This window comes from Hypanus sabinus (genome assembly GCF_030144855.1).
Source record: "Hypanus sabinus isolate sHypSab1 chromosome Y unlocalized genomic scaffold, sHypSab1.hap1 SUPER_Y_unloc_12, whole genome shotgun sequence".
Classification (NCBI taxonomy): Eukaryota; Metazoa; Chordata; class Chondrichthyes; order Myliobatiformes; family Dasyatidae; genus Hypanus; species Hypanus sabinus.
Window position 1 is genome coordinate 484128 of NW_026779013.1, and position 15208 is coordinate 499335.

A 15208-nucleotide genomic window follows, 5' to 3' on the forward strand; every position below is an offset into this window, starting at 1 on the left:
CAAGTTTGAAATGAAGATGGAGACTCTGGAGAAAGTGATCTGTAACCATTCGGAAGACTTACAAGTTGGAGAGAATGAAGAAAGTTGTCTGACTGAGGGTAATAGCAAACTGAGAACCCGGAGAGGGGAGTTTGCAGAGGTGAAGAAATTACAGACGAATCTCAGAAGAGAGAAGTGGAAGCTTGAAGGGAACCTGAAGATGACCATCGACAGTTCAAATGAAGTGCAAAACCTGAAAGTTGATCTGGAAGAAGTCATGAGGAAGAAAAAGCTGGAGAGAAGTGCAGTGAATACTGAACAGGAGGCTGAAGAGACTGCGGGAGCAGTGCAGGCCACGTTTCCGTTTGGAGAAGATCAAACAGCAGCTACCGATCACAGGAATGAGGAAGAATACAGATTCGATGGATGATGTGCTGGATGTGTGGTACATGCTGCCTTTTGCTGACTTTCCCTCGATTGAGGAAGAGACCTTTGGCCCTTCTCCCATTGAGCGGGGAGGGTTAGCTGTGTGCAGTGTGGGGCATGAGTGAGAGGTTGAGAGAGGAGTTGGTAGTGGGCCAAGGTATCCCCAGTTGTGTCCGAGCCTGAAGGATTTAGGTGAGGGGGTACGGAGGCCTCAGAAGGGTTAGGGAACTCCCAGATAGTTGGCCTAAGTAGCGCCTGAGGAACAGGGCGTGAGGGTTACTGTGTGGGGAGGAGATGTCACTGTTTGTGCTTGGGTTACGGTGTGTTGGCAGGAAAGGTGGCGAGTTATTTAGTATTCATGAGGACATGACATTTATTTGGTGGAGGAAGTGTGTAAAGGGGGTTTCTTTTTTTTCTTTGTTACTGTTGGGAAAGGGTTTCCTTTTGTTAACTAGCAGGAATGCTAATTTACTGATAACGAGAATGGTATTCCTTTGTAAACCAAATGGGGATTAATGTTCTTTCTTCTGAGTCTCTAAGCTTTTGTTGATGGGCTTTTGGGCAGATCGGCGCGAGGGGATCGAGAGAGAGGACGCAATGCTCTAAGCTGGGCGAGGATCGGACCCCAAAGGGGGGTCCGAGGCCTGGAGATTCTCCGAGGTGGGGGGGGGGGGGGATGAAGCTAGATGTGCTTGGTTGACCACTCGGAGGGTCCTGAGCTGTTTGGAGAGTCGAGGAGTTTGGAGGGTCCTGAGCTGCGAGTCGAGGAGTTCGGAGGGGATCGAATGGTGGCCAGAAGACTTCAGTAATTGAGCTCCAACGGTTGTGCACGAAGTGGTTTGGATTTTGATAAGTTTGGCGCCTTTTCTTTAATTTTCTCTTCATATATACTGTATCGTTATTAATCACTTAGTTATAATAACCTTTATAAATTGTACTCATTTAATCGCATATGGTGTACTGTCTGTTTTTGGGCGAGGCGGGGACATCACACAGCATCCACACCAGCTGATTACCCAGTTTGGCGGGGCCGAAGGCTGCACCCCCTAGACGAGAACGAGCTGAGCCAGCCTGAGGCGACCCAGGGGGTTACAAGTACATGGGTGGAAGAGATATGGAGAATTATGGTCTTGATGTGGGTAGATGAAAACAGGTAGAATAGTAGTTCAGCATGAAGCAGATGGCCAAAGGGCCTGTTTCAGAGCTGCAGTGTTCTAAGACTGTGAACATCATTCAATTCAATAGCATTCATAGTAGAAGGCTATATTCCATTTTAAGTTACTAGCTACCTGAATCTGTTGGTGTCGTATTTGCTGTTGCTGTTCTTGTTGATAAAGAATGTGCTGATGTTGTGTCTTCTCAAATATTTTTTCATCCACTGCATTTCCATATATCTTCTGCAAATGTTCACATTCCTAAACATTAAAAGAGCTTGAAAGTTAGACATCTGGGGACAAGATTTACAAAGCTTCAAGCTTCAGAAATCTGTAGTAAACAATCCAAGGTTAATTAAAACAATTATCTTAGTATTATATAACATAAAACAATTACAGCACGGAAACAGGCCATCTCAGCCCTTCTAGTCCGTGATGAACGCTTACTCTCACCTAGTCTCACTGACCTGCACTCAGCCCATAACCCTCCATTCCTGTCCTGTCCATATACCTGTCCAATTTTACTTTAAATGACAATATTGAACCTGACTCTACCACTTTTACTGGAAGCTTGTTCCACATAGCTACCACTCTCTGAGTAAAGAAGTTCCCCCTCGTGTTACCCCTAAATTTTTGCCCCCTCTCAACTCATGTCCTCTTGTTTGAGTCTCCCCTACTCTTAATGAAAAAAGCCTATCCACGTCAACTCTATCTATCCCCTCATAATTTTAAATACCTCTATCAAGTCCCCCCTCAACTTTCTACACTCCAAAGAATAAAGATCTAACTTGTTCAACCTTTCCCTGTAACTTAGGTGCTGAAACCCAGGTAACATTCTAGTAAATCTCCTCTGTACTCTATTTTGTTGACATTTTTCCTATAATTCGGTGACCTGAACTGTACGTAACACTCCAAATACGGCCTTACCAATGCCTTGTACAATTCTAACATTAGATCCCAACTCCTATACTCAATGCTCTGATTTATAAAGGCCAGCACACCAAAAACTTTCTTCACCACCCTATCCACACGAGATTCCACCTTCAGGGAACTATGCACCATTATTCCTAGATCACTTTTCCCTATTCTTAAATACTTAACATTCTTAAGTACTTTTCCCTATTTGTAGTTCAGATTTGGATATTAGTGTATGATCATGAATTTGATCACAGCTCTGCATCAATTTCTCAAAAGGAAATAAAATTATGTGCAATTAACACTGTCACTGCCAGCAATGCCCAGCATATATATTAACAAAATTATCCAACATTGCTGGCTAATAATTGTTCTTCTTCTTGTTCATTTCATCATATTAATGCACAGTTGTTAAGATACATCAAATCCACAGGAAATTTAAAAAAGCTGAGTAGTAAAACATTTCATATCTGGTAGCAAAGGAAATTTTTCCAACACAGGTACCCATTTCAGTGAAATCCAATTTTGACTACTTTCTTTAGCTGTGAAATTAGTCAAGAGACATAATGCAAGATGAAAATCTTATTGGGCTTCAGGAGCAATCTACTCAGTCTGGATAGCAGGATGCATAACAATAGCAAGTTAGGTACCTATTAGAGTCAATATTCAATATGGGTATCTAGGCAGCATCTCTCTGAAGATATCACATCTCTGGGCATTTAAAGGAACGATGATGAAGGTGAGTAAATGATGGGGTAGAAAATTAACACTTTTGGGCTTTCAGTTAAGAAGAATAATGGCTGTGGACAGCAAGAAAGGTATCTAAGATAAGTGGAAAAACTTGTTGCAGTGCTGACAAATGGAACTTAAAGGCAACATACAGAAAATGCTGGAGGAACAGCAGGTCAGACAGGATCTTTGGGAAAGACGTGTCAGGCCAATTCTACAGAACTGGAAAGAAAGGATAAAAGGATGGGGGGAGGGGAAGCAAGATAGCTGAATCCAGGAGAGTGGGAAAGATAAAGGGCAAGAGAGGAAGGAATATGATAGAAGAGAGTGGACCATAGGAAGAGGGGACCCAGAGAGAGGTGAATGGCAGGTGAGAAAGGGCTATTTTTAATTCCAACAAATGTGAGCTGATGCACTTTGGAGTGACAAATAGAGATAAGAAAATAGCTAAAGAGTTGGTGTATGGGGGAGGGCATAAGATTCTTGCTTCAGAGATACAAAGATGGGTGGAAAAAAAGCACAGTTGATGTTTTGTGCCCTAAACCCTTTAGCAGGACTGAAATGTCAACTGTGTTTTCTTCCATTGATGCTGCCTGGACTGCTGAGTTCCTCCAGTATTTTGTGTCTGTTACCTGTATAGAAGAGAGGTTTGTACCTGAACCGGAGGGGAACTAATATCCTAGTGGGAAGGTTTCCTAGTGCTGCATAGTGGTTGGGGATGGGGGAGAAGGGGAGGCTTAAATAAGTTAGAGGGGGATGGGGAAGTGAGTGCCAGAAGAGATGGTGGAGGCTGAAGAGACAGATGTTATTAAGACTTCAGATAAAGTCAGGAATTAAAATGTTGTGTATGGTGTAACTAATGTTCTACAATGCAAGGAGCTATTGCAGGAAAGGCAGATGAGTTCAGAACATGAATCAACAGTTGTAATGATATTGTTGTAGCTATCATATTGAAACTTGGTTGATGAAGGAAGGACTAAGGAGCTCAATATCCTGATGATTTAGATGCAACAGTGTGAGAGGGATTAAAGGACAGCTGGCAATACTAGTCAAGGAAAATGACTTGTTAGTGCTCAGCCAGGACAGTCTGGAGAACTTGTCTAGTGTGGTGTTAATCGTGGAAATGAGTAGGAAGAAAAGTAAAACAATGAAAATGGTCTGAGGGATTAAAAGGAACAAATTTGTAGGCAGTCTGCAGACTGTTACAAAAAAACAGAAGGTTGTTATAGTATGTGATTTTAATTTTCAGTGTATTGGCTGGAACTTCCATACTGTTAAACAGCTAGATGGCACAGGGTTTGTCAAATGTATTCAGTTAAGTTTCTCTTAATCAGTACATTGAACTCCCAGCAAGACAGTGTGTGATTCTTGATTTTCAGTTAGGGCATAAGATAGGGCAGGTGATTGAAGTTTGTGTCGGTGGACATTTTGCAACTAGTGATCACAGTGCCATTAGTTTCAAATATACAAAAAGATGGGTCTGCAGGTTGAGACTGTAAATTTGAGAGAGGCCAATTTTGATGGTATCAGAAAGGATCTGGCAAATGTGGCTTGGACATGCTGTTTACTGGCAAAGGTGTAGCTGGTAAATGGGAGGCCTTCAAAAGTGAAAATTTGCCCATCAGAATAAAAAGATAAGGAAAATATGTTCAAGGCAGGCAGGAGCTAATGAGGTGCTTATGTGATACTAAGAAATGTGAGGGAAGTCTTAAAGAAAGAAAGGAGGGCTAAAAGAAGGCATGACATTGCCTTAGTAGACAAGGTAAAGGAGAATCCTTAGTGATTCTACAGGTAAGAGAAAAAAGATTGCTGGGGACAAAATTAATCCATTATTACAGAATGGTAATACAGGCATTGAGCCAAAAAAATGGGAGAAATCTTTAATGCATTTTTTACATCTATATTTACTCAGGAAATGGACACAGAGTCTATAGAAGTAAGGCAAATCGGTATGAAATTCACGGTCTCTATACATATTACAGAGGAGAAAGTGTTTGCTGTCTTGAGCAAATCAGGGTTAGGTAAATCCCCAGGATCTGACAAGATGTTCATTTAGACCCTGCTGAAGGCAAGTGCAGAAATTATAGGGCCCCTAGCAAATACGTTTAAATCATCCTTAGTGACAGGTGAGGTGCTGGAGGATTGGAGAATAGCTAATGTTGTTCTGCTGTTTAAATATAAACTAGGAAATTATAGGCTGGTGAGTCTGACATCAGTAGTGGGAAGGTTATTGGAAGGTATTCTACAGGACTGGACATGTAAGTATTTGGATGGACGTGAACTGATTAAGGATAGGCAGCATGGCTCCTTGTATTGCAGATCATGTCTAATGAATCTTATAGAGTGTTTTGAAGAAGTTACCAGGAATGTTGAAGGCATGGCAGTGGATGTTGTCTACATGGACTTTAGGAAGACATTTGACAAGGTCCCACATTGGGGTTTGGTCAAGAAGACTCAGTTGCTTGGCATTCAAGGTGAGGCAGTAAATTGGAATAGATACTGGTTTTGTGGGAGAAGCCAGAGAGTGGTCTTAATTGGTTTCCTCTCTGTCTGGTGACTAGTGGTGTGCTGCAGGGTTTGGTGCTGGGTCCATTGTTTTTCATCTAATTTTACAATCTGGATGATAATGTAGTTAGCTGGATCAGCAAATTGAGGATGTGGCGGACAGTGAAGAAGACTATCATGGCTTGCAGTGGGATTTGGACCAGCTCAAAATCTGGGCTAAAAACTGACTGAAGGAGCTTAAGGCAGACAAGTGTGAGGTGTTGAACTTCAGAAGGACCAACTTGAGTTTATCTTACACAGTGAACAGTAGGCCACTGAGGAATGTGATAGAATAAAGGAATCTGGGAATATAGATCCATAATTCTTTGAAAGTGGTGTCACATATTAATAGAGACATATAAAAGCTTTTGGTACATTAGCCTTCATAAATCAAAGTACTGAGTGCAGGACTTGGATGTTGTTTACAAGATGTTGGTGAAGCCTAATTTGGAGTATAATGTGCAGTAATGGTCACCTATCTACAGGAAAAATGTACATAACATTGAACGACTAGAAAGAAAACTTACAAGAATGTTGCTTGGATTGGAAAGCTTGAGTTATCTGGAAATACTGAGTAGGTTGAGACTATATTCTTTATAATATAAAAGTCTGAGAGAAGATTTGATAGCAGTATACAAAACTATGAAGAGTATAGTTAGGCTAAATGTAAACAGGCTTTTTTCACTGTTGGATGGGACAACAACTGAAAGTCATGGGTTAAGGGTGAAAGGTGAAAAGTTTGAGGATGACATGAAGGAAAACTTCTTCACTCAGAGGGTCGTAATAGTGTGGAATGAGCTGTCAGTGTTATGTGGTGCATGTGAGCTTGATTTTAATGTTTAAGTAAAGCTTTGTATAGGTACATGGATGATAACTATAGGGGTAGGGGTACGGAGGGCTATGGTCCCAGTGCAGGTCAATGGAAGTGGGCAGTTTGTGGCTCAGAACAGACTGTTTGGCCTGAAAGGCCCGTTTCTGAGCTGTATTTTGCTATATCAACAAATATCAACCTTATGTCAACAAATATAGTGTACTAAGAAATATTGATGAAAGAAGTGAAACACTGATAGATAAAACTAGTAAGGAAGACATATTTGCCTTCATAAAGCAGGGCTCAGAATATAAGGTTTAAGAAATAAGGTAACATATACAAAATATTGGTTAGATTGCACTAGGAATATTATTTACATTTTGGGTCAGTACACTGTAACATGGCTTATACTCAACAGAACGAAGAGAAGAATAATCAGAAACGATAAAAACTAAGCAGCTAATGCCTCTGGATGTTTTCCCTCTTGGCTCCAGATTTACCTAAATGGTGGACTTCAGTTATTAGGATGGACTGAACAGATTATATTTCTTTTCCTTCAACCTAAGGAGGTTTAGGGATAATCTGATACAAGTATAATCTGATACATCCCATGTTAAGGGTATCAAAAATACGCAGTCATATGCTTAGGATAATAAGAACAAATTTTAGAGAGTATATAAGGGAGAAGTGCTTTCTTTACATTGACAGTGGTTGATAACTTTAAGAGACACAGAACGATATGGATCAAGTGCAAGTACAAGGTCGGCCTGGACCAGGTAGGCTAAAAGGCCAATTAGCATGTGAGTTGCAACATTCTCAATGATTATAAGCCTGGGAATCACTATTGATTTATTAAATACCTCCCAGTCTCAGATCCTGAGGCAGCTTTACCCTACCCTGGGCTGTTCGACTTTTTCTAATCTGCTCTGTCTAACTTCTCACCTGCTGCAGCTGCTTTATGCTACTATTCGTGTTTGTGCTTTTCTCCATTTTCTCTAGATGAGTTTTGAAAGCCTGTATGCTAGCAGCACCATCTGAGAAACGGCGAACCGGAGAGAACCTTTCAGTTGGAACGTGCAGAGTGTTGGAGTCTTTATAGCAAATGCTGCAAAACAGATACAATTTAGAAAAATTAATGTTTTATGAAAGATAAACTCAATTTCGGTCCGAGCCTCATTTTCACATCAAGCCTAGATTCATTTTATACTTGTTTAAAGAAAGTATGTTTTCTCAGACCTTCATGCAGCTCTTTCCAAAACTCTACCTTTGCAATTCCCATAATTTATAAACTCTTTACTTACTTCCCTCTGGGCAAACACAGATTAAAAAAATCATGAATGATCAATCGCGAGAAAATCTGTAGATACTGGAAATTCAAACAACACACACAAAATGCTGGTGGAACACAGCAGGCTAGGTAGCATCTATAGGAAGGGTCTCGGCCCAAAACGTCGACAGTGCTTCTCCCTATAGATGCTGCCTAGCCTGCTGTGTTCCACCAGCATTTTGTGTGTGTTGATGAATGATCAATGTTGTGTGCAGAAAGAGTTTGGAAAATGACGTAAATATCTGTTAAAATATGCCTAAGATTCATAATTCTTCTAAGCCAAGTTGGTCATTTGAACTGTAAACCTCATCAAACAATAAAGACCATACTGGATTAATTAGACTATGAGCTATGTGTTTCACTTTTACTCCTCTGCAGAATGCTGATTTCATTCCCATTCACCCCATTAGTAAACAGCTCTAGAAACTCTTTCCAAATGGTTACTTGTTACAAAGAGAACATTACATAGAGAAAATGACTACTATTAATGTATAAATTTACCATTTCACACCCTTACAAGTCCTGCAATATATATTTCTACTTCCTCACAGTACTATGACAGAATGATTGGTATATTTACCCACTAGACACTAAGAGATATTTTTAAAACAATTATCTTAGTAAATTTGTTTTATGTATTTAGTATCACATCTTTAAATCTGCTAAAAGAACAGCAAAACTTTTCTGAAAAAAAAATTATTTCAGCCATGGCTGAACAGGCAGCAGCTTAATATCTGATGTCACCAAGTATTTCCTAATTCAATCTTTGCAGCATTGTCATACTTTAAAAAGCATCTACTGCTTAGAAGTTCCATCACTCTTACAGACATCTACAAAAATCTTCATGTTTAGATTCCAGGGAGGTTACTCAGTTGTCGAAACTTGTATAAAAGGAGAGATTCACTGGCGTTTGGACATTCTGGAGGCCTGATCAGCAGTGGGAGCAGAGCACTTTGAGGTAAATAAAAGTACAAAGGGGACAAGCAGGGAGGCCATTGTCGGGAGAAGGCCAGCAGTGAGAGTAGGAGCATCATAACAAACAGGAGCAGAAGTAGGACTCTGGCTCATCGAGTGTGATTTGCCATCAATAAGATCATGGTGATCTGTCTATAGGCTCATCTCCACCTACCTGCCCTTTCCCCATAACCCTTTAATTCTCTTACAATGTAACCTTGTCTTAAATACACTTACTAAGGTAACTTCCACTGCTTCATTGGGCAGAGAATTCCAGATATGCCATTCTCTGGGAAAAGCAGTTCCTCTTCATCTCTGTCCTAATTCTACTCAAATCTTGAGGGTCTGTCCCCTATTTCAGGTCTCACCTACTTTCCTGACTCTCTATCCCTTTTATAATTATATATGTTTCTAAAAGATCTCCTCTCATTCTTCTGAATTCCAGCAAGTACAATCCCAGGTGATTCAATCTCCTCTCATCTCTGGAATCAGACTGGTGAACCTCATCCAAAGCCACTATCAGTGCCCTATAAAGCTGCTCTTAAATTTAATCCCTCTAGGAATGAAGGCCAAAATCCCATTTGTCTTCTTCATAGCCTGCTACACTTGCAAAGCAACCTTTTGCGATTCATTCATTCATTCACACCAGCATATTGCAAATTTTTACCATTTAAATAATAATATGCACTTTAATTTTCTCTTCCACAGTGGATGATGTTGCATTTACCAAAACTGTCATCTGACAGACCTTTACCCACTTTTAATCTATCTATATCTCTCTGCAGACTCTCTGTATCTTCTGCATAATTTGCTTTTCCACTTAATTTAGTATCATCAGCAAACTTAGATACACTACACTTAGTCCCCTCTTCCAGATCATTACAGTATATCGCTAAAACCTCTGCAGCACACCACTCACCAATGATTGCCAACCAGAGTAACACCCATGCATCCCAACTCTCTGCTTTCTATTGGTTAACCAGTCCTCTATCCATGCTTATATATCACCCCCAACTCTATACATCCTTATCTTATGGATAAGTCTATAATGCGGCACCTTATCGAATGCCTTCTGGAAATCCAAGTAAATAATGTTCATCTGTTCCCCTCTATCCACTGGGCTCATTGTATCCTCAAAGACACAGGTTAGAAGATTTGATGTTTGTTGCCTATTGTACAATGCAGGCAGGATGGTAGATATGGCAGTGGAATGCTCCTCCTGTAGGATGTGGGAATTGATGGACACTGATAGGCTTTCTGATGAATACACCTGCTGGAAGTGCAGCCAACTCCAGCTCATGAAAGACTGAATTAAGGAGTTGGAGTTGAATGAACTAAGGATCATCTGGGAGACAGAGCAATTGATAAACATGACTTTTGAGCAGGTGATTACACTCAAGAGTGCAGAGTTTGACAGTAGATGGGTGAACACTGAAAGAGGTAAAGGGAGAAAGAAGTCAGTGCAGGGTCCCCCTGTGGCCATTCCCCACAGCAACATTGGACACTGCTGAGATGGATGACCTGTCTGGGCAAAACATCAGCAGCCAGACCACAAGCACTGCGGTCAGCTCTAAGCCTCAGAAGGGTAGGGTGAAGTCAGAAGGAACAATAGTCAAATGGGACTCGATAGTTAGGGGAACAAACAAGGAGATTCTGTGGTAGCAGAAGAGACACCAGGATAGTGTGTTATCTCCTGGGTGCTAGAGTCCAGGATGTCTCTGAGCAGTTGCAGAATATTCTTGAAGGGGAGGATGAGCAGTCGGAGGTTGTGGTACATATTGGTAACAATGACATAGGCAGGAGAGGGTTAGAGGTCCTGCTCTGTAAGTTTAGGGAGTAGGAAGAAGGTTGATGAGCAGATTGAAGGTTGAAGATGGTAATCTCTGGATTGCTCCCAGTGAAGGTCAGAAGAGGAAAATAGCACAGATGAAAGAGTGGCTGAGAAAATGGTGCAGGGGGCAAGTTTTAAGTTCTTGAGTCAATGGAACCTTTTCTGGGGAAGGAATGACCTGTACAAGTGGGACACATTGCACCTGAACTGGAGGGAAACCAATAACCTGGAAGGGAGGTTTGCTAATTCTATCGGGAAGGGTTTAAGTTATGATTTTCAGGAGGGTGTGAACTTAAAAGGCAGTTGATGTACAAATACAGTCAGTTGTAGGGAGTTTGTGAGGAAAGATAAGCAGCTGTTGTAGCAATATCATGCATCTAAGGAAGGGAAGATGTGGTGATATCACATGCAATGATGTGCCAGTACATGATTGGACAGAGCACTGAGCATGCACAGGGTTTGCCACAACATTACAGCACATGGCTGGTTAAGACATGTTTGTTTACTACTGTAAATAAAAGTTCTCTAATTCTTCCAGAATATGATTCTTTACTGTTAACGCATGGTACATTTAAACAGAAGTTACATAACATAGTGTCAGAAGTGGTTCTGGAACAACAATGTAGGAGAATCAAGAATTGGGAATTGAATAATATCAGGGAAAAAGAGAAGAAAAAAGATCGAACTGTTAACGGTAACATGGAAGGTTTACAACCCTCACCAAAACTTCAGCTGACCGGCAATGTAGCTGAGAATTGGAGGATATTCAAGCAACAGTTTGAACTGTACTTGTCTGCGACCGATTATGAAGAAAAATCGGAAATCTAAGCAGCGCTTGTGCTCCATGTAATCGGAAATGACGCAGTAGAGGTATATAATGATTTTGTTTTTAAAGATAATTTCAATTTAAAGTCATTAATGGACGGATCTGAAGTATTCTGTATACATATGTGTAATTTAACATATGAATGATACAAATTCTTCACGTGAGTGCAGAAGGCTGCTGAAACAATTGATCAGTATTTTACTGAGTTAAAGCGTAGTAGACTGTGTGAGTTTGGATTGCTAACAGACTCTCTTATCAAAGATAGACTGTTTTGTGGCATTCAAGATAATGTTCTGAGAGAAAGCCTTTTCATGAGCAAGATTTAAACTTTGAACAAGATTTCACTTTTTGTGAAGCTTCTGGGACCATAATGTCACAGGCTGAAGAGCTTTTTGTTGAAAACTGCAATGTAAGCGCTGTAAAAAAGGGTGAATATATCAAGAAATATAATAATATGTTATCAAAACTGACAGGGAGCAAAACAGCATTTGAAAGAAAAAAGTCACAAGATTGCTGTGCGTGGGACCATCATCCAAACCAGTGTTCAGCATATGGCAAAATTTGCTATGGCTGCAGTAAGATTAATCAATTTTCGCGGTTGTAAAAGTAGAAAGAAGGAAAATAAAATGAAACAAGTAAATGCAGTGATTGAAGATGAACGTGAGGAATTTTATATAGATGCACTTCATGAAAATGCTGACACAGAGAATATAAAAGCAGTAGCTGCAGTTTCTGAGATGTCCAAACAGGAGGCAATTGATGATATGAAAAAGCAATGGCAGGCAGAGGTTGATTCAATGCAAGCAATAATGAAAGAGTCACTGAGAGAATATGAGATTCCGTCTAATCACCATCTAGAGCAAGAACACTCATAGTGGGCATAGTATAAGCAAGAAATGAAAGGACAAGTAATCGAATTGAGAAGTTTTATTGAAATGATGAAGTCTCAGCATTAAAAAGATTACACAGTTAATGAATGAATTAGATGAAGAAAAGAAGATACGTATTTCATTACAAATGGAAGTGGAAGAAATTGGGAAAGACACAGTCCATACAGAAGCAGGAAAGCAGATTACTGAGGAGGATAGTGTGAACCGCTTCCCTGAAGTTCCAGATTCTAACCAGGAGACATGTGAGAATATACCAAAAAGTTTAATTGAGATACATAAAGAAAAGCTTAAAGCAGAAAAGGAGAAAAAGAAGAAGCACAAGAAGGGTCATGGCTCAGATAGCAAAGAGCCAACTTCAGAGTTTTGTTTAGATTTGTTTATTGATTAATATTTGTTTTTCTTTTTAAGGAAGATGTGATTCTTCAGAGATTCAGTTAACAGATGCAGATGAGACAAAACATGTAAATACCAACAAGGAAACACAAGATCTGTGTGTACCACTTAGAAGGTCTACTTGTGTTCATAAACCCACAGACAGACTGATAGAGACTTGTTGAATTATGTATTTGGTCTGATTAATGTTGTTAATTGTTTTTCTTTTTAAGGAAGGGAAGATGTGGTGATATCACATGCAATGACGTGCCAGTACATGATTGGACAGAGCACTGAGCATGCACAGGGTTTGCCAGAACGTTCCAGCACGTGGTTTGTTAAGACATGTTTGTTTATTACTGTAAATAAAAGTTCTCTAATTCTTCCAGAATATGATTCTTTACTGTACTGTACACAGTACATTTAAACAGAAGTAATATAACAGATGTTACAGCAAAGATGCGCTCAGCCCGAAGGTTTGAGAAGTGTTTATTTTAAAGCAAGGAGTATCATTAACAAGGCAGATGAACTTAAAGCATGAATTATGATGTGGGCACTTGGATGTCTCAGGGGTAGAAAAGCTGCTCGGGGTACCAGGCTTTAGATGTTTCAAAACAGACAAGGAGTGAGGCAGAAGAGGTGAGTGTGACATTGCTAATTAGGGGTAGTATCACGACCCTATCCCCTTTCAGTAGTAACAGGGACATTGAGTAACAGATAAGGAGGCAGATTCTGGAATGATGCAAAGATAATAGGGTTGTTGTGATGAATGATTTAAACTTTTCTAATTTTGACTGGCATCTCCTTAGAACAAGGGGTGGTTTGTTAGGTGTGTTCAGGAAGGTTTTCCAATACAATATATAAATAAGCCAACTAAAGGAGAAGAAGAAGATAGATTTGTAATCACTAGCTCCAACATGCTCTCCCAGCAAAAGATCTGACTCCCGACTAGGTTCATTTCCCAATACCTTGACCAATAGCACTGGAGAAGGGCAGGAGGATCAATTTGGGAAAAACATCTAATTTGGGTAGGGGGAAATATGATGTTTTTAGGCAGGAACTTGGGAACATAAATTGGCAGCAGATGTTTTCAGGGAAATGCAAGGCAGAGATGTTCAGGGTTCCACTGAAGCAGGAAAAGGATGGTAGGGTAAAAGAACCATGGTGTACAAAAAAATGTAGAGAATTTAATAAAGAAGCAAAGAAAAGATTACAAAAGGTTCAAGAAACTAGTTACTTAGTCTAGAAAATTACAAGGGTCCCAGGAAGGCACTCAAGAATGAAACTGGCAGAGTAGAAGGGGCCATGAGAAGGCCTTGGTGGGCAGGATTAAGAAAAACCCCACAGCATTCTACAAGTATGTGAAGAGCAAGAGGGCAGGCTATGTGAGAATAGGACCAATCAGGAGTAAGAGTGGAAATGCGCATGGACCAGAGAAAGCAAAGGTACTTGATGAATACTTTGCTTTAGTATTGTGGGAATGACTTACAGCGCCCTGAAATGCTTGCGTGTACAGTCATTAAAAAAAAGTTAGATAAGTTAGTGAGGGAGGAGATTGCTGAGCCTCTGGCGATTAATAGGTACGGGAGAAGTACCACAGGACTGGAAGAGGATTGCAAATGTTGTTCTCTGTTCAAGTAAAAGTGTAAAAAATAACCCAGGAAATTATTGGCCAGTGAATCTTACTTCAGTGGTGGGCAAGTTGTTGGAGAAGATCCTGAGAGGTAGGATTTATGATAATTTGGAGAGACATAATTTGATTAGGGATAGTCAGTATGGCTTTGTCAAAGGCAGGTCGTGGCTTATAAACCTGATCAAATTCTTTAAAGATATAACAAAACACATTGATGAAGGTAGAGCAGTGGATGCAGTGCACATGGATTTCAGTAAAGTATTTGATACGGTTCCCCATGCAAGGCTCCTTCAGAAAGTAACGAGGCATGGGATCCAAGGAGACTTTCTTTGTGGATCCAGAATTGGCTTGACCGCAGAAAGCAAACGGTGTTTGTAGAAGGTTGTATTTTGCATGCAGAAGAGTGACCAGGGGCGTTTTGCAGGGATCTTTTCTGGGAACCCTCCTCTTTGTGATTTTTATAAATGTCCTGGATGAGGAAGTAAAATCAGAAACAGAATCAGGTTTATTATCACCAGCATGTTGTGAAATTTGTTAACTTCGCAATAGCAGTTAAATGTTCTACATGATATAGAAGAGAAAAAAATAAATAAGTAATCAACTAAGAGTATGCATATAATGAATAGTTTGAAAATCATGCAAACAGCAGAAATAATATATATAAAAAGTGAAGTAGTGTTCAAGGTTTCAATTCCCATTTAGGAATTTGATGACAGAGGGGAAGAAGCTGTTTCTGAATCACTGAGTTTGTGCCTTTAGGCTTCTGTATCTCCTAACTGATGGTAACAGTGAGAAAAGGGCTGCCCTGGTGCTGGAG

General features: G+C 40.2%; 1 protein-coding gene across 3 annotated transcripts in view; it reads right to left on the reverse strand.

Annotated features, from left to right (window-relative positions):
* The window catches only part of LOC132386016 (serine/threonine-protein kinase SIK3-like), a 295240-nt gene that overhangs the window by 68605 nt on the left and 211427 nt on the right, over nucleotides 1-15208 (reverse strand). For all 3 annotated transcript variants that reach the window (XM_059958283.1, XM_059958282.1, XM_059958284.1), the window contains 2 exons: nucleotides 7501-7663; nucleotides 1695-1820 (listed from right to left, as the gene is read on the reverse strand). In XM_059958283.1, coding sequence (XP_059814266.1) covers nucleotides 1695-1820; nucleotides 7501-7663 — 289 coding nt within the window. The remainder of the gene's footprint in view (nucleotides 1-1694; nucleotides 1821-7500; nucleotides 7664-15208) is intronic.